This window comes from Felis catus, chromosome A3, assembly GCF_018350175.1.
Source record: "Felis catus isolate Fca126 chromosome A3, F.catus_Fca126_mat1.0, whole genome shotgun sequence".
Classification (NCBI taxonomy): Eukaryota; Metazoa; Chordata; class Mammalia; order Carnivora; family Felidae; genus Felis; species Felis catus.
Genome location: NC_058370.1, coordinates 73897368 through 73922333, shown reverse-complemented (window position 1 = coordinate 73922333; position 24966 = coordinate 73897368). Strand labels below are relative to the sequence as shown.

At 38.3% G+C, this 24966-nt stretch overlaps 1 protein-coding gene across 6 annotated transcripts in view; it reads left to right on the top strand.

Annotated features, from left to right (window-relative positions):
* Positions 1 to 10513: 10513 nt before the first annotated feature.
* Positions 10514 to 24966, top strand: part of MTIF2 (mitochondrial translational initiation factor 2) — a 28513-nt gene continuing 14060 nt past the window's right edge. Inside the window, exons 1-8 of one of the 6 annotated variants that reach the window (XM_019827213.2) lie at positions 10536 to 10649; positions 10944 to 11097; positions 12678 to 12903; positions 13271 to 13382; positions 19003 to 19174; positions 19635 to 19795; positions 20932 to 21108; positions 22912 to 23051. In XM_019827213.2, the coding sequence (XP_019682772.1) occupies positions 12685 to 12903; positions 13271 to 13382; positions 19003 to 19174; positions 19635 to 19795; positions 20932 to 21108; positions 22912 to 23051 (981 nt within the window). In that variant the 5' untranslated portion in view covers positions 10536 to 10649; positions 10944 to 11097; positions 12678 to 12684. Of the gene's footprint in view, positions 10650 to 10943; positions 11188 to 12677; positions 12904 to 13270; positions 13383 to 19002; positions 19175 to 19634; positions 19796 to 20931; positions 21109 to 22911; positions 23052 to 24966 lie in introns of those variants that run through there. The other 5 variants (XM_019827212.2, XM_019827211.2, XM_019827216.3 and 2 more) reach the window with 5 other exon arrangements.

Sequence of the window (24966 nt, the reverse complement as noted above, 5' to 3'; positions counted from 1 at the left end):
TCTGAGTATCGTTGCTCAATGAGGAGCCATGACAAAAAAGACAATAACCCCACAGTCCAGTTCCCTGGCTCCTCCAGAGACTCAGGTTCCTGGATGATTCCGTGGAGAAGAGAGGAAATCTCAGTTGATAGCCTCAGGTTAATGTTCCTTGCAGCTCCAATATGTGGGGACATGGCCCATATTATATTCAACTCAAAATATGATTGAAGATCAGCTACAGGCTAAAGGTGTAATGATGAGCAAAACCAGGCAGAGCTTCTGCCCTGGTGGAGCAAACAGTATATTGCAGGAGACAGATATTAGTCAAATAGTCACAGAAACAAGTGTTAAATTGCATGGGTAGCAAGTGCTAAAGACATATAAGCGATGCTAACAGTCCATAATCAGGGAAGCCGACCTTGTCTGGGGACTGAGGAGCAGATCAAGGAAGGCCTCTCTGAGGAAGTGAAGCTTAAACTGAAATCTGAAAGGTGAGTAGGAATTAAGAGGGCAGAGAGAGAAGAGAAGAGTGAATCAGGCAGAGGAAACAGCATGACCCTGTGTGCAAGGGTGAGAGGAAGCAAACCAAAGAAAAGGCATTGGAAGAGGGTCAGTGGGATTGGCGTGCAACAGGCAAGGGGAGGAGAGTCATGGCTCCATTTCACACACAATGAGGGTGGGAACTAAAATTCTCACCTGCTAAAAATACATTTCTCAAAGTGGTTATCTCTGGCTAATGGAACTGCAAGTATTGTAAAAATGTTTCTTTGTAGTTCTATCTTCTGAAAATGTCTATGTTGAACATATGTTATTTTTATAATGGAGGGGGGAATCAATAAGGTATTAAAAATAAAGAAATGCAAACCACGTCTCCACAAATAAGATCACATGAAGCTATTTTCAACAAAGACTTCAAAACAGAAGAAAGTTACAGTGTAAAAAAATTAGTAAGTGGGCAGACTGAATTTAATTACCCCTAAGTTAAAATATGAAATGGGTGAAAACATTCAGTTTTCCTGCCTGGAAAAATATTGGTTTCATACAACATAAACAAAACAAAACACATGTAGTAGATGACAGCCGATTAAGGAGAGAATAACATGTTTCCTTTTTGTTCACTTTCAACACTCATTTTAAGTTAGGTGGTCATAAGGAAGCTTTGCTGTGGACGCAGAACTGCTTCCAGACGCTGACCTGAGCCCCAGGCCCTGCTGCAAACACCTCGTGAGTAATCCTGGCCTCCTGACCCTAGGCAGCAATTACTGTCATTCAGGATCCCCTGCCGAGGGAGGCCTGGCCAGCGAAGTGAGCTCCGTGCTAGCTGCTCTGCAAACCAGTTCTAACTTTCTGGACCAAGTGAACTTTAGATCACCAGATTACTGAGTGGAGATGAAAAGAACTTTATATTCAGTGTTATTACGTGGTCTGTAGGCAGTTCTCACAGCAAGCCAAGAAAATTGATTTCTCTACAAAAGTACTATAACATAGATTATTTTTTCCTACCTTGCATAGGGACTTGGGATATTTTAAGTCTAGCATTTCAGAATAATTAATTTGATTGGATACGGTTCAAGGAACTACTTTGGAATTTTTGTCCTTGCCTTACTGGCTAACAAGAGAAATTTCCCATGATTTTAATACATTAAATTAACTTGCAAGTGGAATATGTTTGCAAAAATTTCAATAAAAATATAACATTGAGACCAGAAATCACATATTATTCCTCTACTACTGCTGATTTGATTTACCTATTTATGGCGAATGTTGATTTGAGTAAATATTAATAAACACATTTTTGAAATGTACTGGACGTAACACAAGAACAAAAAGGGCCAGTTCAATCAGAAAGAACCTCATATTCACTATATCTCCAAAATATAAAATAACTAGTTTTTTCAGAGTATAAAAATATTGTTTAATGTTGTTAACAATTTGTATGTATTTATTAATTTAAAAGTTTATTTATTTTGAGAGAGAGGGTGAGAGGCCATGTGAATAGGGGGAGGGACAGAGAGAGAGAGAGAGAGAGAGAGAGAGAGAGAGAGAATCCCAAGCAGGCTCTGTGCTGTCAGCATGGTGCCTGATTCAGGCTCAATCTTAGGAACCATGAGATCATGATCTGAGCTGAAATCAAGAAATCAAGAGTCAGATGCTAAACTGACTGAAGCACCCAGGTACCCCATGAATTTATTTTTTAAATAAATGTTATATAATCATACTTAAAAATAAATACAAAAGTTAAAGATATATGTGTTTTTACCAAAAAAAAAAAAAAAAATTAGATCACACACACAAAAAAAGATTAAAAAATATTTGTCACAGGGGCACCTGGGTGGCTCAGTCAGTAAAGCATCCAACTTTGGCTCAGGTCATGATCTCACAGTTTGTGAGTTCAAGCCCCGCATCGGGCTCTGTGCTGATAGCTCAGAGCCTGGAACCTGCTTCAGATTCTGTATCTCCCCCTCTCTCTGCCCCTCCCATGCTCATGCTCTGTCTCTCTCTGTTTCTCAATAATAAGTAAACATCAAAAAATGTTTAAAAAATATGTCACAGGTATTATACATATATTCACATCACACATATAATGTGTATGTAAATTCTATATAATGCTGTTTGTTTCTAATTTTACCTGATCAAGACAGAATTATACAACATATGATATTTTATGATCTGCTTTTTATTTTCACCCAATAGGTATCTTTTCAAGTCAGTAGAGATCAACATTGTTACTGGCAATGTTTCTTTAGTATTCTACTTATTCACCCAACCCCAAATTTGGAAATGTCCAATGTCCAATGACTTACATGTAAATAATTTCAAAATTTTCCACCTTATAAATAAGTCTATCATAAATATCTATATTCCTATATCTATGTTTGCATAATTATTTTATTTATTCCATAGAATAAATCCCCAGAGTCTGCAAAGTTACACAATTTATACATTTAAATTGATAGCTATTGTCTATTGCCCTCTAGAATGGTTTTATCAATTTACAGTATAAGAATGTTCTATTCTCCACATGTTAATTAACAGTTATTTGATTACCAGAGTCAAGGATATTAAATAAGCAAACATGCTTTTGCACTGTTTTTAATTTTAGGAAAAATACAAGTATCAATATTATGCTTACTGATGGAGGATGATATATCTATACATATTAAATATCAACTTAATGCCATCAAGATAAAATATAAACTTCTCCACTAGACTGTAAGGAGAAGTAAGTTCAGAAGAGTGCAGCAATTTTTGTCTGCTGTGCTCCTGATGACAGGCGGACTCCCAAGAGAAAGGAACTTGAGTTTGCCCCACGTTCAGTGATCAGATCCATCTCCCCTTCAGAATCTGAATGTGTAAAGGGGTAGAAAAAGAGCCAAAATTGCATGAAAAGAGCTCCCTTCACAGGAAAGAACTTCAAGAGTAGGGAAGAAATGTTCCTAATTTACATTCCTAATTGTTTATATATTACTAATGTGTTTCCAGTTGTAGCTTTTCTTTTAATTTTGTTTTTAGTATCTTTAAATCTTTTTTTTTAATGTTTATATTTATTTTTGAGACAGAGAGACAGAGCATGGGCAGAGAGAGAGGGAGACACAGAATCCAAAGCAGGCACCAGGCTCTGAGCTGTCAGCGCAGAGCCCGACACGGAGCTCAAACCCACGAACCATGAGATCATGACCTGAGCCGAAGTCGGATGCTCAACTGACTGAGCCACGTAGGCACCCCTTTAGTATTTTGATAGTATAATATTTAAAATATTTATCTACAGTTGACCCGTGAACACCACCACCCACCCCCGCACAGTCAAATATTCATGGACAACTTTTGACTCCCCTAAAACAGCTACCGATAGTCTATTGTTGGCCGGAAGCCTTACTGATAACATAAACAGTGGATTAGCACACATTTTGTAGGTTATATGTATCACATACTGTATTCTTACAATAGAAGAAAATATTATTAGGAGAGTCAGAAGGAAGAGAAAATATATTTACAGTACTACACTGTATTTATTTTTAAAAATCCACATGTAAGTGGACCAGTGCACTTCAAACCTGTGTTGTTTAAGGGTCAACTGTAGTCTAATCTAGGTTCTTAAAGTGTAGTCCCCAGATCAGTACCACTGTCATCTGTGACATTACCAGTGACAGCTCACCTTATATCTATAGACTCAGAAACTCTGGGGGGTGGGCCAGCAATCTGTGCTTCACCCAGTAGTTCAGGTGATCCTGATGCCTCCTCAAGTTTGAGAACTGCTGGTATAATCTAACAGTTTCCCCCCTATAGTTTTTGGTTTGGGAATGATGATTAGAAAGGTTTTACCCACCTAAGTTTATGGAGAATATCATTTACATTATCTTCTAATTTTTGTTTAACATTTGAACACTTAATACATATAGACTTTCCCACCACAGGAATGTAATCTCCAAGAGGAGAAGAGTTTACAACTATTTTATTTCTCTCTTTTATCCTAAAACTGTGATGGGTACATGATGGGTTCGTAATATATATTTATAAATTATTGAATTAACTCTCTAATTTTGGTGGAAGATGAGAAAATACATTTATAGCCTGAAGCAATAAATATCAGGAAACTATAGTTAGCCTTTCACTTGTCCTGGGTGGCTTAAAATAGCAATTGGCAATCCTAATTACAATACACTTAATCAATGTGTGCTCAGTGGTCATGTATTAGAGTTGTAATTCTTAGTGGCATTACATTTTTGGCACTGGTTCCTAAAAGAATTTAAAAGCTTGTAGGATGCTGAGTTCTATTAAGAAAAATTACCCCAAACTTGGAAATAAGCGCAGGGATTACTGTTTGCCCTTTCAGTGTCCTGCTGGGTTTTGTTTAGCAGGCACTCACTTCTAGGGATTATCTGATTCTCTAGGAATGTTCACCTTTTTGACTTGGTATTTATTATTTTTTAGTATACAGGTATTGTATAACTCTGTAAGGGTAGATCTTAACGTGTAGAAAACAGAGAGTAAGGTAAATGAATTTTGTTCCAAAGAGATGCAAATGATTTTTGTCCCATAGAAAAGATAACCCCAAAAGTTATAGCTTTATTGTGCTTTAGGATATTAACCAATTTTGTATCTAAATTAGCAATCTTGGGGCACCTGGGTGGCTCAGTCAGTTAAGCGTCCGACTTTGGTTCAGGTCATTTTCTCACAGTTCATGAGTTTGAGCTCTGCGTCTGGCTCTGTGCTGACAGCTCAGAGCCTGGAGCCTGCTTCAGATTTTGTCTCCCTCTCTCTCTGCCCCTCCCCTGCTCTCTCTTTCTCTCTATCTCTTTCTCTCTCAAAAATAAATAAACATTAAAATAATTTTTAAAAATAAATTAGCAATCTTGTTCAAGCATTCATTCTCTCAGTAAGGTCTGAGGATCTAATGTATAAAAATGTGGCTCTAGTTTATAATGCTGTATGTATGTATTTTTTAATGTTAATTTATTTTCTTTTTTGAGAGAGAAAGAGACAGAGTGTGAGCAGGGGAGGGGCAGCAATAGAGGGAGACACAGAATCTGAAGCAGGCTCCAGGCTCTGAGCTGTCAACATAGAGCCTGACACGGGGCTCAAACACACAAACTGCAAGATCATGACCTGAGCTGAAGTTGGACACCTATAATGCTATATTTATGACTGAAATTTGTTCCCACCAAAAAATAAATAAATCAATAAAAGTAAATATATGAGGTGATGGATGTGTTAATTAACTCAATGGAGGGGAATACTTTCACAATGTGTATGTATATCAAATTATCACGTTGTACATTTTAAATATCTTACAGTTTTGTCAATTATACCTCATTAAAGCCAAAGAGAATAAAATCAAAGACCCTATACCAAAAAACATTTTAAGGAGATGTAATTTTGTATATAAATAAATCAGTGAAGTTGATGAGACTCAAGAGGAAACCCACAGAAAAGCTTTATGTAATTTGGATGCTAGTGATAAAGAGAGAACTATCTCATTTTTGATGAAAATCCAATGCAGGTATCTTTAATCAGCACTGGCATAGCTCTTATTAGAGGTTACTGGAGACTAATATCATGTTTTCCACTCAAAACATACAAAATTGTTTCTCTTACTGTTTTCCATAAAGAGTTTTAATAGCAGTGGTAACACTAATGGAAACAAAGATTTACTACATATCACGGAGTATAGGTTGATATCAAATTAAACTAAAAAATGCTTATATTCATATGTTCAAAAGGTAAAATTTCAAGGCTGAATAAGACCCTAAAGATCTTCAATTCAAGTTCTTCAAAGGTGGAAGTGGTTAAGAAACAGCATTGGAATCAAACAGACTTGAATATAGGTCCCTCTCACCAATCACTAAGGATGTGACCTGGACAGGTTATTTAAGTTTCCCAGGGATAATGCATCCCCTCTGGTCTGTTAAAATGTTGTGCAAAAATAAGACATTCAGTCTTGCAGGACTGAATCAGATGATGGAGATAAAACATTAAAAACAATGCCTCATCCTGGGATGCCTGGGCAGCTCAGTCGGTTAAGTGACTTCAGCTCAGGTCATGGTCTCACGGTTCGTGGATACGAGCCCCACCATGAGCCCCTAGTCTGACAGTCCAGAGCCTGCTCAGGATTCTCTCTCTCTGCCCCTCCCCAACACGTGCATGCTCACACGGGCTTTCTCTCAATAAAACAACTCTAAAACAAACAAACAAAACAAAACACCCAAAGGACATGAGAGGAAGTGGAATAGGACCGCTTCTGCATCCCTCCCCTTTTCCAACAATTTAGTCCTAAAGCCATTAGGGATGAGAGCAAGGTAGGCATCCACAGATGTAGGGCAATAATCTGGTGGAGGGGTGGTCTGGTGGCTCTGCATGGGTATAAGATTAGATTACAGAAAAGTTGCAAAGACAGGGGAGAGAGTTCCCAAATGTCCTTCATTCAGTTTCCCCTAATGTTAACATTTTACATCCAACCAGGATAAAGAGGATATCCACTTCAAGGGCGGATTGGCCTGGGACTCCAAGCTGAAGAGAGGCAAGGAAAACATAAGCTCACGGATGGGGATGGGAGCCAAAGTGAAGATTGGTTTCATGCAAGGAAATTGCTCAAATAATTAAATATGTTATGGCTGATGAAAGTCAGTTTCTCACTACCAAAAAAGGAAGTTTACAAAGGTGGAAAAGGAAAAGACTAGGGTGAAACTTTAGTCTTAGATCGGAATTGGTGATATTAGTAAGAAGTCATGGTTTTCAATGTATATGGATGGAAATGTGTGCATATGTGTGTGTATATTCCTTAGCTTTGTCCACAGAGAAAGCTTGAGAGCAGAGACAATGAACACACCTAACATCCAGGACTTAGATTGTAAATACCATTCTCCACTGAATGGAACTAGAACTTCCAGTTTTAGGCATTATTCTGGAGAAAGAACTGAACTGGCAAGCAGAGGTGTATGCGCAAGAATATTCACTGTGGGACACCTGGCTGGCTCAGTCGGTAGAGCCTGCAATCTTCATCCAGGGGCTGTAAGTTTGAGTCCCATGTTGGGTGTAGAGGTTACTTAAAAATAAAATCTTAAAAAAAAAGAATATTCATTGCAATTTTCTTTATAAGTTAAATACTAGAAACAACCCATATATGTAGCTATGTAAGTAAGGCACTTGCAGACAATGGAATATTTCACAGTCATTTAAAAAGAATGATATGGGGCACCTGGGTGGCTCAGTTTGTTAAGCCTCTGACTCTTGATTTTGGCTCAGGTATTGATCTCACGGTTCATGGGATTGAGCCCCGCAGCAGGCTCTGTGCTGACAGCATGGCGCCTGCTTGGGATTATCTCTTTCCTTCTCTCTCTGCCCCCTCTCCCAAAAAAACCCAAAAAACTTTAAAAAGAATGATATAAATCTATGTTCACCAATGTGGAAGGTTTCCATTATATACGTCTGTAAAGATAAAAAACAGCTTTTATACTATGAATCTTATTTATATAAAATTGCATGTGTACATGTATTTATACACAGAGATAAAGGGAATGATGTTCACCAAAATAATAAAAGTGGTTACTTCTGGATAGGTAAGATTTAGGATTTGATTCACTTTCTTTTTTAAAAATAAACTAGGGGGCACCTGGGTGGCTCAGTTGAGTGTCCAGCTCTGGATTTAGGTTCAGGTCATGATCCCAGGATTTGGGGTTGAGCCACATTGAGATTCTCTCTCTCTCCCCCTCTGCCCCTCTCCTCTGCTTGCACGCACGTGCTCTCTCTCTCTAAAAAACAAAAAGGAGATGTTAACAAAATGCTTTAAAATTTGGAATAAATTAAGATTACGGAAAAGTTGCAAAGACAGTAGAAAATTCCCACATGGCCCTCACCCAATTTTCTCTAATGTTTACATGTTATATTAACTATGATACATTTGTGAAAATCAAGAAGTTAACACTGGGGTACTACAATTAACTACAGACTTTATTCAGATTCCACTATTTTTTCCACTAATGTGCTTTTCTGTTCCAGGATTGTATCCAGGATTCCACATTGCATTTGGTCATGTCTTCTTAGTCTCTTCTGATCTCTGATAGCCTTTTCTTGCTTTTCATGACCTTGTCAGTTTGAAGAATTCTGCTCAGATATTTTGTAAAATGCTCTTCAATTTGGGTTTGTCTGATGTAGTCCCCATGATTACAGAGTTGTGAGTTTTTGGAAGGATACTACAGAGATGAATGTCCTCATCATATCATTTCAGGGGACACGTGATATCAACATGACATCATTGCTGATGTTCACCTTGATCAGTTGGTTAAGGTGGTGTTACTGTTTTTCCCTTTCCACATTCTATTCTTTGGAAGCAAATCATTAAGTTCAGCCCTCACTCAAGAGGAGAGGAATTAAGCTTAACCTCCTAGTGACAGTTATATACATGTATTATATAGAATTCTTCTGTAGAGAGGATTTGTCCCTTCTCCCCTATTCATTCATTCATTCATTCATTCATTCATGCATTCATATCAGCATGAATGCATGTATACTTATTTGATGCTTTGGGTTATAATCTAATACTATTTTATTTTGTTGCTCAAACGTTTCCAACTTTGGCCATTGGGAGGTCTTTCAGGTTGGCTCCTCTGCTCTTTTAACTGCCCTCATTCTTTTGTTTGCTTTTTAGCCACTTTCTTTCTATATTTGGGGGGGGTACTGTGTGAACTTTCTACCTTAGTATTATCTTCATTAGAAAAGTATCGATTATTTTCACTTAAAATTGGGGAAAAAAGATATGACCCCTACTTTGGTATTCTGCCAATGAACTTCTGCTTGTTTTTCAAGTGCTTGGTAAAGAAATAAGAGAGCAAAGAACAATTTCTTGCAGAAATTGCACTGCAGTGGATGTTTGTAAATGTAAGTGAAATGATAGAAAATGGAATGAACTTTTATAGTTTTCAAGTGTTTGGGTGTCAGGTTCATTTAAAAAAAAATTCCAGGACAGAGGTTTCCATTCAGTCATTCAGCCACACTAATTGCACACCTGTGGCAGGCACTGGAAAGACAAAAATGAAAAAAGGGGAGAGGGGGCATAAGTTAAGAGGCCAAATTTTGGGAGGGAGGTAACAGTAAGTATGCTTTTGAGTAAGAAACTCTTCTGTACCATATCATTAGCCTAGGGTAGTGTTAGACCTTGAGGACAGAGATCAAACAATACTTATACACTTGAGAAGTGGTGGAGGTTGTGGTCAAGGGGACAGGCCAAAAAACATAATGTCCATTCAAGGTGTGGAAATGCTCTGGGAGGAGGCTGTAATATTCGCAACAGCAAACCCTTATTATGAACCAGGTATTATTTTTTTTAACTTTTTTTAAAATTTATTTTTGAGAGAGAGTGCGAGCGGGGGAGGGGCAGAGAGAGAGGGAGACACAGCATCCGAAGCAGGCTCCAGGCTCCCAGCTGTCAGCACAGAGCCAGACGCGGGGCTCGAACCCACGAACCCTGAGATCATGACCTGAGCCGAAGTTGGACGCTTAACGAGGGAGCCACCCAGGCGCCCCTGAACCAGGTGTTCTTATAAACCTTACTGCTATTCTATGAAGTAGCTGCTGTCATTGCCAGAGTGCAGAACCGAAGCACAGAGTTTACATAACGTCCCCAAGCCTACGCACAAGGAAGGAGCTGACACAGGAACCAGCTCTGGGTATCCATAAATCAGGCGACATTTGAAAGAGAAAGCGCCTAACTGAATATACAAACTGGTTCTATCACCACTTTCCTCGCATTTTTTCCTTCTTGTTAGGTATGTGTCTTTCAAAAGCGTATTATTTCTCCACACTTCAGCACCAAGGCCCCTCAAACCCCAGAGTAATAGTAACTTCTCAGAAATGGAAGGGAAGTGTACAAGTGATTGCCGACGACGCGCGCGGCTGATCCACGGAGGCGGCCACTGGTTGAAGTAGCGCTTACCCATCCCCCCCAACCCCACTCCGCGGCCTCCAACAGGACACCTCTGGCAACCCCAGTCCTCGCCGGCGCAGCCACTATGTCTGATTCGGACTTCCGAATTCCGGAAAGGACCGCTTCCGGCGGTACCGGAAGTTCCACGGGGACCGTTCGGGAACGGACCGTGGGACTGCAGTCCCGGTCCGCAAGGTGATCTCCGCCTTACCTCAGAATCCAGACACCCCGGACCTAACGTAGCAGCAAAGTGAGTGGGGTTCCTTGGCCGGGTCGTCCCGAGGGGGCGTGTATTGTTTGCCCTGAAGTGTCAGTGGCACCGATCGTAAACACGGAGCAATCGGAAGCCTTTCCGCGTTGCATTTAATCCCTGCGTGACCCCAGCTGAGGTTTAGCGAAAGCGTTATTTGCCCAGAAGCGGCCGGCTGCCCCCCTCTTCCCGCACGTCCCTCCTGCCCTGGGCCCAAGGCTTTCTGGGCCCGGTTCGAGGCGAAGCCACCCCAGAGCCGTCATTCTTATACAATGACTTCTTTTTACCTTTCAGATAAGTTCCAAGGCTGACAGGTCTTACATTCAGACGTTTCCACCAATGCACCAACATCTTTTTTCAGATTCCATGACGAGATCCTAGCTGCGAAAGAACACCGAATTGGGAGTCAGACAGCCTGGGTTCTAGGCCTGACTGTCATTAATTGGTGGTATGACATTGGAGAAATCTTTCTGACCTCTCTGGACTCCCCGTTTTCCTTTTCTATAAAATGAGGAGCGTGGAATAAGTAGTAAGTGAGGTAACTTCCAGTTTCCACACCTGGATTATTGCCACCAGTGTGTTTTCTAATTCCTGCCTCAGTTAGCTTTCTGTACTTTGGTTAATCTCCATGTAGGGCCTTTCTTCCCATTCCATCAATCCATGCCCTTGTCAGGTCTGGGTTTAGACTCATTTTAAAAATGTTTCCTAAAGGAATCCCTTTACTTCTTAGTCCACGGACTCGTACCTAAATACACATTTTTTTAAGTTTTTTTTTTTTTTAACGTTTATTTATTTTTTGAGACAGAGAGAGAGACAGAGCATGAACGGGGGAGGGGCAGAGAGAGAGGGAGACACAGAATCGGAAGCAGGCTCCAGGCTCTGAGCCATCAGCCCAGAGCCTGACGCGGGGCTCGAACTCACGGACCGCGAGATCGTGACCTGAGCCGAAGTCAGACGCTTAACCGACTGAGCCACCCAGGCGCCCCTAAAGAAAAATTTTTAAATGTGCCATTCTTGAGGTGTTTAATGTGCCTGAGAATCATTATATTGGAACAGTAAACTCTGAATGACAGGACTCTGGCTTATTAAACTTTGAATCAACATCCTCATACACAATGTCTGAAAGATGGTACTCAGGAAATGTTTGCTGAGGAGAATATGTACACCTCACAGTATTTTAGCTGCTCCTTTCCTCAAAAACTGTAAAGCAAAGCTGTAGAAATGCAGTCCTGAGAGCAGAAGGAATAGAAAATTCGAGGAGAAAAGTAATTATACTTTTGTTAGTTCTGAACTACACTGAGTTCTGTTGCAGTTTTCTCTCAAGTAAGTCTTCTGTCATTCCAAGAATGATATTCAAAAGGCATTATTCAATAGATATGTATGAAGTGTTCTCTTCCCACTCTAAAGCCTCTTCTTTTTGGGAGGGGGTGGTAGGAAGAGGGGAAAATGGTGAGGGTTGAAAGAAGACAATTTCAAGTAGAGCATATGCAAAGGTTCAAAAATGAGATGGCAAGCCATTGAAGATTACGGGGGGAGGGCGTCAAAATAACGAAAGCTTGGAGATAGGAGTGAGGTGCTATAAGGGTGTAAGCGATGAAATGAGAGGTTAGCAGAGGGCAGATAAATAATCCTTAATAACACGTGTTGAAGTGGCACGTGAAATGGGATAATGGCCTGCCACTGGAGGATGTTCAGCAAAAAGAGCTGATGAGTTCAAATTTGCATTTTAGAAAAATCACTCTCGTGATTTTGTTAGTTGATGTTTCAAGAATGAAAAAAATCCCTTTGTAAGTTTTATTTCAATTCTATCATAGTAGAGACATTAACAATAATGATGGTTAACATCTAAAGAGTAGTTATTCTACCTGATTAGAATTCCATCTGATTAGACTGTGAATCTTTTCAGGGCAGAAACCCAGCTTTACTCATGTAACTCTAGCACAATGCTTTTCATGTAGTAGATATCCAATTAATACTTGCTAACTTGATTTTAATATTAACCCAATATTATTTTAAAACTTTTTCCAGGGGAAACATGAACCAGAAGATACTGAAATTGGAGAACTTGATACGATTTCACACTGTCTTTAGGCAGCTGCACGGCCTGTGTCAAAGAAGAATGTTAGCACAGTGGAGTCCTGTGTTTTCATCTGCTTACCCAGTGGGGACAGCTCAGCTCTGCATCCGACCCTGGCAAATAGACCCATTCGTTGGTGCAGCTCTATCTCAATATAGGCTTCTAGTAACAAAGAAGGTAGTTACAGATTTTAGTTACTGTATTACTTGGTCTGAGGTGAAAGTTCCTATAGTTCTGAGTAGAAATTCATTTTGAGTGTTTTGTCTTTATTCCTTAATGCTACACTTGAGGCAGTACATCTTTGTGAAGAAAGAAAGTTTTATTTTGTTGTTCAGTAATGTGGATGAATTTGATTACCTGGAAATCAGTGTATGAGAGTGAATTAAGGATGTAGGATTTTAAATTTTAGTCTAAGGTTTAACTACTTATGGGAGTGTTACTTGGTAGAAATAGGAGCTGTGATTGTGGTAGATATTCCAGAATAAATCTACATTGTCACTTAAAGTTTTTTTCTTTCTTCTGTTGCATTCTGAATTTTTAATAGGAAGAAAGAGCACAGAAATCTCCATTGTCCTCACCAAAATTCAAAAAGGAAGTGGAGGTATGGATTGGAATGACTGTTGAGGAACTGGCCAGAGCAATGGAAAAAGACATAGGTGGGTCAGATACTTTTATAAGGAAAAATATGGGAACATGGGACACCTGGTATCTTATTTTCATTGAGACTAAGGCATTCAAAGATGAAAATTAGACTGATGGTTTAAAAAGATATCTAATCATTCTACTAGTTTTCACTTTAGGTCACAAACTCTAATTAGTTTCTTCTGTCTTTGCCAAAAATGGTGGAAAAGATTTTATCTGGAGTAACCCTTCTTTCTCAGAAATTCTGTAGGCTTTTAAGTTTCTTTATTTATTTTGAGAAGTGAGAGCATGAGCGAGGGAGGGTGGAAAGAAAGAGGGGAGAGAGAGAATCCCAAGCAGACTCCATGCTGTCAGCACTATGCAGGGCTCAATGTCGCAGACTGTCCGATCATGACCTGAGCCAAGATCAAGAGTTGGTCACTTAACCAACTGTGCCAACAAGGTACCCCAGACTATTTTAATGGGTTAATTAAAAAATAAATTTTTTTTATGTTTTTATTTTTGAGACAGAGAAAAAGCACGAGCTGGGGAGGGGTGGAGAGAGAGGGAGACAGGATCTGAAGGAGGCTCTGCACTGACAGCACAGAGCCTGATGGTAGAGCTTGAACTCAGCTAAGAGATCATTACCTGAGCCAAAGTTGGACCCTTAGCCAACTGAGCCACCCGGGTGCCCCAAGTTTTGTTTTGTTTTTTTTTTCTTCTGAGAGACAAAGAGCACTCCGGAGAAGGGCAAAGGCAGAGGGAGGAAGAGAGGGAGAATCTTAAGCAGGCTCCACGCTCAACACAGACTGAATCCAAAGAATATTTTTGGTCTGAAGTACTCTATTTATACTTACTATCCTTGTGTTGTTCTATAATTTTCTGATTTTCTTTTTGTTTTTTTTTGTTTATTTTTGAGAGAGAGTGAGAGAAAACGTGTGTACATGCATGAGCCGGGGAGGGGCAGAGAGAGAGGGACGCAGAATGTGAAGCGGGCTCCAGGCCCTGGGCTGTCAGCACAGAACCCGATGCAGGGCTCAAACCCTGAACTGTGAGACCATGACCTGAGATCGTGACCTGAGCGGAAGTCAGACACTTAACCAACTGAGTCACCCAGGCGCCCCTGATTTTCTTTTTTCACTCATTGTGACAATATCTGTAGTGCCAGCAGAAAAATATTTGTAGTAGTAAATTTTTTTTAAAGCTTAGTTTATTTATTTTGAGAGAGAGAGTGCGAACGCAGAAGAGAGTGAGAGAGTGAGGAAGAGAGAGAATTTCACTGACAGTACAGAGCCTGGACCCAGTGCACAAAGTCATGAACCATGAGATCATGACCTGAGCCAAGACCAAGAGTCGGGTGCTTAACTGACTGACCCACCCAGGCACCCTATAGTAATAACTTTTAATAATACTGTTTTTGTTTATAAATGTATAGCATCGTTGTCATTTTTTAAATTCCTTCATTGCACTCTTGGTGCATTTATTACCGATTTAAGATTATTGGAACAAAATTTGAGTTTTCATTATAAGCTGACAATAAAATTCAGTAAATAAGAAATAGCCTATTATTGTAGCGAAATAAAGTGACAAGTGAAGCAGACTCTTGGCAAAAAGAAAAACAATTAATAATAATAACTCATATTACTGAGCTGTTACCATGTACTAATACTTTATGTATATTAACTCATGTAATTCTCATAATGCACAAGAGTTAGGTGTAATTATTATCTCTATTTGTAGGTTGAGAAACTGAGGCATGGAGAGGATGAATAATTGCCACAGTTAGTATATGGTAGAGTAGGATTTGAACTCAGGGCGTATGGCTACAGAGGTCATGCTTTTATTCACAGACCAAATTATCTCTCAAGAATTGTTATTTTGTAAATTAGAGCAGAGCTCTAGGGCAGAGCTAGAACTGTAATATGTTTCCAGCCTGAAAGTGCCACCACTCTTTGTATATGTGCATCCTCACAAAGAATAGAAAATTGGCCCAGTCTTGCATTTTTATAACTTTGCAGTTGGATTATATAATCATTTTATTAGAAAACTTTAAGAGAACAAATAGATATGACTGTATCATTGACATTTTTTCCAAGGAAAACTATATTGGTAGGATTTTATAGATAATATTGATAATATACTTGATTTTTAAAACTTTTATTGTTGGCAGTTTTCATACATATATGAAAGCTGTAAGAATGGAATATAAGTATAATGTATGCAGAAGCCAGTGACAATTATTAATATATCATTTATTCCATAAATATTTCTGTATTTATCACTAAAAGATGAGGATTCTTTTTTTTTTAACATTCCCCCCCTCACACACTCCCATAACTATAATAATTCCTCTGTGTTACCAAGTAAATAGTATAATTGAAATATGAATTTAATCACAGATCAGTGTTCTAGACCCAAAACTGATATGCCATGATTTAAATAAAAGCTCTCTATTTGAAGCTTATTTAATATTATATTTACTTCTCATTTGAATTAAAGATGGTGAATATTTTTAACTACTAAATTAGCAATGTGAGTATATATTTTTTCCTTTATGTCAATTAAAATAACTTAGGATGTAATATCTGTGGTTGAAATGCTTTGGGTACTTTTCTATTTGTGAATATTTAAGTCTTAGATAAAGATAAAATAATATGTTAATACTAAATGCATTTAATATAAAGGGAAAGAGATTATCTTTGTATAAGCTACCTTTCAAAAGTTTAGGATATCAGGGGTGCCTGGATGGCTCAGTCAGTTAAGCATCTGACTCTTAATTTTGGCTCAGGTCATGATCTCACGGGTCCTGAGATCGAGCCCCGCATAGGGCTCTGTGCTGATAGTGCAGAGCCTGCTTGGAATTCTCCCTTTCCCTCTCTCTTACTCTCCCCTGCTCGTGTGCATGCCCACTCACTTGCTTGCGCTCTCTCAAAATAAATAAATAACATTTTAAAAAAAAGTTTAGGATATCATATTGGAAAAGTATTTACTGGATTATTAGGTATTTTAGCATTGTTAGAATTGTATTCATTATAATGTATATGTTTAGAATTTTATTGTTCTATGAGAGCATATCCATATAGAAAATTTGCATTGTATCATTTTTTTTTTTTAAGTTTTATTTATTTAAGTAATCTCTACACCCTGTGTGGGGCTTGAACTCATGACCTTGAGATCAAGAGTAGCATGCTTTTCTAACTGAGCCAGCCAGGTGCCCCTGTATCATTCTTCTAAAATATATTTTCTTGGGAAAGGATGTTGTGGGATTATATATAGGAAAAGATTTCTTGGCATTATTACAGAATAGGATCAGTGATAAGTGGAGCTGGCTTGCACCAACTTTTGAGTTGCTAATTTATAAGGAAGTATGTGAGCTTCCATTGAAAATCATAAACGTAAACAAAGGTAACATAAATCACAAACAAAGGTAATAAATACTCCTTAAACCCCTTCACTCTTGGGGCACCTGGGTGGCTTAGTTGGTTAAGCATATGACTCTTGATTTTGACTCAGGTCATGATCTCATGGTTTATGAGATAGAGCCCCATGTAGGGCTCTGTGCTGACAGTTTGGAGCCTGCTTGGGATTCTCCCTCTCCCTCTCTCCCTCTCCCTCTCTCCCTCTCTCCCTTTCTCCCTTTCTCCCTCTCTCCCTCTCCCCCTCTCCCCCTCTCCCCCCCTTTCCTCCCCTCTCCCCCCCTCTCCCTCTCCCTCTCCCTCTCCCTCTCCCTCTCCCTCTCCATCTCCCTCTCCCTTCCTCTCTCCCTCTCTCCCTCCTTCTCTACCTCCTTTCTACCCTTCCCCACCCTCAAAATACATAAGTAAACTAAAAAAAAAAAAAACAAACCTCTTTTTATTTTACTGCATTTTGCTATGTGTTTTTGAGGTGATTTATGCTTATGTACCTATATGGTGGAAATTCTATATAATGGTATGCTACTGTGCATCTCTTTACATCTCTGTGTTCAGTGATTTCATGTTGATAGCTGAAATCAACCATCTGGGAGTATTTGCACTGTGGAAATTGGGAAATGCTATAATAATCAGGGTGTTTTTTTTTTGTTTGTTTTGGAGAGTCTTCTGAGTAAACATTTACCTGCACACTACTGCATAGGATATTCTTTTAGTATAATGTTCTGTTTATTTGAGGATGCCTTTCTTTCATATGTGTCTCTCAGAATACATATTTAAAATTTTTTTCAGTGTTTATTTTTGAGAGAGACAGACAGATAGACAGACAGACATGAGCGGGGGAGGGGCAGAGAGAGAGGGAGACACAGAATCTGAAGTAGGCTTCAGGCTCTGAGCTGTCAGCACAGAACCCAATGCGGGTCTGGAACTCATGAGCCATGAGATCATGACTTGAGCTGAAGTCAGATGCTTAAATGACTGAGCCACCCAGGCGGCCCTCAAAATATATATTTAAAGGGTGATTGAACATCTGGAAACATAAAACTTATTTCATTGACCGATACATTCATTTATCATCCACAAGGAAGTATGACTGAAATGAAAACAAAGTACATTATGTAAAATAGAATACCAAGTAAATATTTTTCTTACATTTCAAGACTTTTTGGAGACCATAAATAGATAACATAAGTAAATTAATTAATTATATGTGTGTGTATATACGGAGATTGTGTGTGTGTGTGTGTGTGTGTGTGTGTGTGTGTGTGTACATACAGTTGATCCTCGTTATTTGAGGATTTTGTATTGGAAGATTCTCTAAAATGTATTTGTAGCCCCAAAATCAGTATTCACACTGCTTTTGCAGTCATTCCTGGACATGGGTGGAGCAGTGAAAAATTTGAGTTACCCAATTACACATTCCTAGCTGAGGTTCAACAAGGCAACATTCTGCCTTCTTGCTTTAGCTCTCATGCTGCAAACAAGTGTCATTTTGTGGCTTATTCAGTGCCACATTTTTACATTTTTATGCTTTTTGTTGATTTTGCTGATTAAAATGGCTCCTAAGCATAGTGGTGAAGTGTTACTAACTGCAAGAAGGCTGTAGTGTGCTTTACAGAGAAAATGCATGTGTTAGATAAGCTTTGTTCATGCGCTGTTTTTAGTGCTTTTGGCTGGGCGTTCAGTATTAATGAATCAACAGAATACATTAAATAAGGTGTCTTAAAACAGAAACACATAAAACTAGGTATGTATTGATTGCTAATGAAGATGTGACCAGGAGCTGAAGGAACCTACTAACCTTATATTTTTCCTTGGAATGATGGTTTAGTAGTTGCTAATTCAGTATTCATGGCAAGTTTGTAGAACAGAACTGCTGCAAATAATGAATATCAACTATATATACATACACATTTGTATAGACATGACATATGTAACTACAAGTTTTCAAAGAACTACTCAATATTAAATGTATACAATATGCCTAATAATGTTTTGTTGGTGGCTCAGATCATTCATAAGGTACATATTCACATATTTATGAATATGTAGAAATGTTAATATAAATGAATCATATTTTAAAGATTGTTTTCTTTTCAGCTTATTTGTGGTTTGTTAACAGAGGAACAGCTTACATAGTTAATTCCTCTCATTGAGTATACTGTTTATATTGAGATTTATTAATAGAGGTCACTTTCGTGAACATTTATTTCATGATCCTAAAAGGTTTTTCTGTCCCACCCAGATTGTGTGTATGAAGCTTTAATGAACACTGCTATTGACATAGATTCACTTGAAGCACACTCACATTTAGATGAAGTCTGGATCAAAGAAGTGGTAAAGAAGGCGGGGATGAAGTTAAAATGGAGCAAATTAAAACAGGACAAAGTCAGAGAAAATAAAGATGCTGTAAGAAGGTAAAACTTAACCATGTATATTGCGGAAAGAAGACCACTTAGTTTTACTTACACTTTATAATGGAAAGATTTGCTTTAAAATTTTTTTTGCAATTAAAGTGACATGGGAATATAGATTAAACTTTTCTTCGAAGTGTTTAAAACATCAGAGTGTTTAAATATATTCAGGTTATCAAACTCTAAGGGTTGTTTTTCTTAGTTTGTTGAGTGTATATATTGACCCTGAATTTAAAAATTTTATTCAGTTCTGCTTGTTGTTTTGAAGATGCCAACTGTGCATGGGCAGTCATTACATGTTTTGTCATAGGTTATTATATGTGTGGAAGGGGAAGATAGTTATATCTAATCAAAGCTGAATGTTGGATTGTATTGTTAGTGGTAGTTCACAGAGATGACTGCAAACCAATTCATTGGCTATAAAGATATTTAAGAAATGAAACTCCTTTGCTGTTAATTGTAGGCCTCAGGCAGATCCAGCTTTATTAACCCCAAGGTCCCCAGTTGTTACTGTAATGGGCCATGTTGATCATGGGAAAACGACGTTACTCGACAAACTGCGAAAAACTCAAGTGGCAGCAATGGAAGCTGGAGGCATCACTCAGCACATTGGTGCCTTTCTTGGTATGACCCAAATTACCTTACAGTGTGCTTGGGAATCCCACATACTGTTTTCTTAAACCAAGTGTCCTAACGTGAGATACACAAATTAAAAGTAAAAGGAAAGTCTAAAGCTTAAGGCTGTTGGTCTGATGAAATATCGAGCAGCTGGTTAATAAAGCTTATTTTGGGGGCGCCTGGGTGGCTCAGTCGGTTAAGCATCCGACTTCGGCCCGGGTCACGATCTCGTGGTCCGTGAGTTCGAGCCCCGCGTCGGGCTCTGGGCTGATGGCTCGGAGCCTGGAGCCTGCTTCCGATTCTGTGTCTCCCTCTCTCTCTGCCCCTCCCCCGTTCATGCTCTGTCTCTCTCTGTCCCAAAAATAAATAAACGTTAAAAAAATAAAAATAAAAAAATAAAGCTTATTTTGTACATTCTATAAGAAGAAAATTATATTTTTATTCTGGCAATTCTTAGTTTGGCTTAATGAACTTAAAATTGTTCAATGCCTGGTTACAATAATGTTCATAATAATAATTAAATAGCAGCTACCATTACTGAGCAACTAGCATGTGCCCAGCACTGTGGTGTGTGGTGTGGTGAGCCCCTTATTTATATGCTTTATTTTTATCTTCACAACATCACGAAGTATGTATTAATACCCCTGTTTACAGATAAGGAGGCTGAGGCTTGGATAGGTTATTTGTTCGAGATATACAGCTAATAAATGGCAAAGCTAGGATTTACATCCAAGGCAGGGTTTGGGCTGGGTTTGGGCTCAAATCCTGAGCTACTATGTACTAAATTGCCTTTTGCTTAAGGCAATTGTGTAGCTAATGAAAGGGAAACTTCCTATATAACTATCAGTCTGTTCTGCCTCCAGAATAGATACCAGTTGGTACATTTATGAAAATATGTTCTAAAAATATAAAAAGTTTTACTTTGAAATTATAACATGAAAAGAAAACACTAAAGGTTTCACTGCTTTGTTATCATTTTTCAGTGTGAAATAATGATTTGTATTGTTCCCAATTAAAATTAATGGGAGGAATAAATTATTTTAAGGAATTATTGATTCTATTTGATAATTTCACATATATTCCTTTGTATTAAGAAAGCGCACATTTGAGTCCTTAGTATTTTTGGATTTCTGTTTCCACAGTGTCTCTACCTTCTGGGGAAAAGATCACTTTTCTTGATACTCCAGGACATGCTGCTTTCTCAGCAATGAGGGCCAGAGGTGCTCAGGTCACTGACATTGTCATACTGGTCGTAGCTGCAGATGATGGAGTGATGAAACAAACTGTAGAATCTATTAAGCATGCCAAAGATGCTCAAGGTACTGTGTGGCTGATTATGTGTATCAGGAAAGCAGTTGCTTTTTTTTTTTTTTTTTTTAAAGATCTACAAAAAGTCACTATTCTGGTGCCCTGTACACGTAGCTCATTTAATCTACCTGGCAATTCCAGGATTATTATGCCTATTTACAGATACAGCTCAAAGATGATTGAATTGTTTTCCCACAGATGTAACTACTAAAAAGAGTGTAGCAGGAGTCAGCTGGGGACCTGTGACCATAAATACAGTCCTTCTAATACTGTTTACTTAGTTGGCATGGTGTGAAAATGTAATAACCGCAAATGACTTTTTAAAAACTTTTTTGTTATGGAAATGTTAAATAATTATAAAGGTAAGAATAGAATAATAAACTACATACCCATCACCTGTTAACATTAGGAGTTGCAAAATGGTTATATTCTAATTCTGTTATTCCTTGTTCATTTATTATCTTGAATTCTTCTCTAAAGAGAAACTTTTTCTTCGTATGCTTTACATAAATTCTTAGAGGTATAAAATTGAAACTTTTTAAAAATCACTTCTCCATTTAGAAACTGTGGTAATAGCTACTACCCCCCGCACACACATACTTTGTTCATTCATTCTTATTCTGATAGTACCCTACACTCACTGAGAAAATACTGTTATCTTGAGAAAATGTACCTTGATGGAGTGCATCATATTCCCTTACGTTTGTTGGCAAGAGAAAAAAAAGTTTGAGAATCACTGTCTACGCCAGTTCTTAACAGCATGAAAACTAAGAACCGAGAATGGCAGGAACTGACTCCAGTTACAGTTAATTTGAAACGTGTCCACATTTGAAATCTGCTCTTTTAGCTTCCAGTGTTACTCTGTTTTCTTTTTAATTCTTCAAAACTGCCTTTGTGGAATGGACTATGTTCTTAATGAACATAGGGAATATTACAACAAAAAGAAGAGGGTGATAAATTTGCCAGGGATCCATAGCAAAGCAGTTGGTTGAGATAGGATAAATTTCTTACATCATGCATTCTATTCCTGTTCTCTTGTCCCTTAAGTTCCATCTCATCCATATGGAGTGTACTTTTTCATAATAGTAGGTTGTGGATAACTTTTTTGTTTCTGTTTTCAATTTTTCTTCCTTTGATACCTGAGAAAATTGTAGCACAGTTGGTGAAACCCAACCAGAGAATTATCTCCTAGCATTTTATGTGATTTGTCTAATGATCAAGACAAGTAGATTATAAGATTATTTGGTTCATTTGTTCAGTAAACATTTATTGAGAACCTACTATATGTCAGTCACTAAAGTATATATTAATAAAGAATTGCCGTAAATCCTGAAAGAAAGTTTACAACAGTGCTACTTCGTTTCAGCCCAGGGTAAGATGTTGGGTTTCAATGAGTTAATAGCTCCTCAAAAGAAGAGGCAAATGATCTAGTGGTGTTAGAATTGAATTAGAATCTTTTCTGGACTTTTTAATTTTCTTTCTGCAGATTATCTTCAGTGTAATTGCTGATCTTGCTTTCAGGCTTACAGATAGGCCTTTTTCTACCCAAATGCTGTTTTTGTTTGTTTGTTTGTTTTCATCTTAGGTATCTATTCTTAATTCAGAATCTGCTTATAATTACAATTTTGACATCTCGCATCCAGAATCCTCCTTTATGTGCAGAAAGATGAGGGGGTCTAAAGCAGGTCTTTTAGGTCTTTCTTGTAGTTTAGTACATCTACTCAGTAAAGAGAAAGCTAGAAAAGGTTGGTGTCTTTCACTGTGAATACCTGGCATTGAAGGTATCCTCATTTGCATTCTTTTTAACTCTTCAGTTCCTATCGTCCTTGCTATAAACAAATGTGACAAAACTGAGGCTGATCCTGAAAAAGTGAAAAAAGAACTGCTAGCTCATGATGTAGTGTGTGAGGATTATGGAGGTGACGTTCAAGCAGTGCACATCTCTGCACTCACGGTAAGTGCAGGCACCTCAGAGATGATGTGTTAGGTTGGGACTGCTGCTCATAATGCACATAGAGGACTATACCTAAAGAACATCTGGACATATATAATTTCTGTTGTTTAAAAACCCTTTGTGTACTAGGCAAGGCTAGCATCATTATCTTGGTTTGGCAGATTAGGAATTCGACTTTCTGGGGTGCCCGGGTGGCTCAGTCAGTTAATTGTCCGACATTGGCTTAGGTCGTGATCTCACAGTTGGTGAGTTCAAGCCTTCTGTCGGGCTGTATGCTGATAGTCCAGAGCCTGCTTCAGAACCTCTCTCTCCCTCTCTTTCTGTCCCCTACCTCAAAAATAAATAAACATTAAAAGAAAGAAAAAAAGAAATTAGGCTTTCTGAGGTCAGTCACCAGTCTAGGGTTATACAACAGAACAGTCAGGGATCAAGTCCAGACCTAATGCTTTTCTTTTTTTTTTTTTTTTTTTTAATTTTTTTATGTTTCGTTTTTTATATTTTTGAGAGAGAGAGAGCGAGCAGGGGAGGGGCAGAGTGACGAAGACAGAATCTGAAACAGGCTCCAGGCTCTGAGCTGTCAGTGCAGAGCCCAATGCTGGTTTGAAGTCACGAGCAGTGAGATCCTGACTGGAGCCAAAGTGAGATGCCCAACTGACTGAGCCACCCCAGGTGCCTCCTAATGCTTATTCTAAGTATAAGAGTACATAGTGGATGTTGTAGGCATAGCGTAATAGTAAGCTGCTGAAGACTATTTTAAGCAGAAATGAAATCCAATTTGTAATAAAAAGTACTTGATTTTATACTGAAAAATTACAGAATAGGTTTTAGGGCATTTAAGAGATATTTAAACATAAAAATTTCACTAATACAAAGATAAAACATTTGGGTTCAGTTTGTTATTGATTGATTCAATGTTTCCATGAATTAAATTGCCATAAGTTTTGTTATTTATGATGAATTCCATTTTCTTTTTTTTTTTAACGTTTATTTATTTATTTTGAGAGAAAGAGTATGAGTGGGAGAGGGACAGAGAGAGGGAGAGAGAGTCCTAAGCAGGCTCCGTGCTGTCAGTGCAGAGCCTGAAGTGAGACTAGATCCCAGGAACTGTGAGATCATGACCTTAGCAGAAATGAAGAGTTGGATGCTTAAAGCCAACTGAGCCACCCAGGTGCCTCTCCATTTTCCTTTAAATGACCAATTATTCTTTTCTGATTGAAAAACACCAAGGAAGCTGAGTACCTGCTTTGTGACAGCATTTTGCAGTTCTCTTTTCCTGTACAGGTTGCTGCTAAGTAACAATTTCCTTTTTTGTCCATTCTTATCATGTTCCATGGTTCATATATAATCTACAATACTTTTTTTTCCAGATCACTTACTGAGGGGATGGTACTGTATTTGGCCACCTTCCTCTAATTAAGTCTCATTTTATCTTTAATTTTCCTAAATTTGTTACTTCTAGGATGCTTAGCAATCATGCCTTCATTGATATTGAAGCCAGGCCTCTTTTTCTCTGAAACTCTGAAATGCCACCTTGCTTTATTATGTTTCCACTATACCTCAATTGCTGTTGCACTCTGAAAGCCAGATGGCAAGATTAAAACATTTGAAGACACAGCCACCTTTTCTGCCCAGATACCTTGAGATGAGTAGGTAAATGTAAAGCTGCTTATGCATGGCAGAGATGATTTCTGGGGAATGGAGGGAATTGGGAGGGTGTGACAGAAAGAAAGATGAGGCCTTTTTTTCCAAGTAGAGATAGAGGACTATTTCATGCAAAGAAACACCCCAGCTCTACTTTTCAGAGTAGCATTTTGTAACTTTAAATCAATACTGGGAATATTTGGATGGGTAAGGAAAGTATTGTTTTGTATTGTTTACAAACAACTTGTCTCCGTTGTTTTATACTCTGACAACT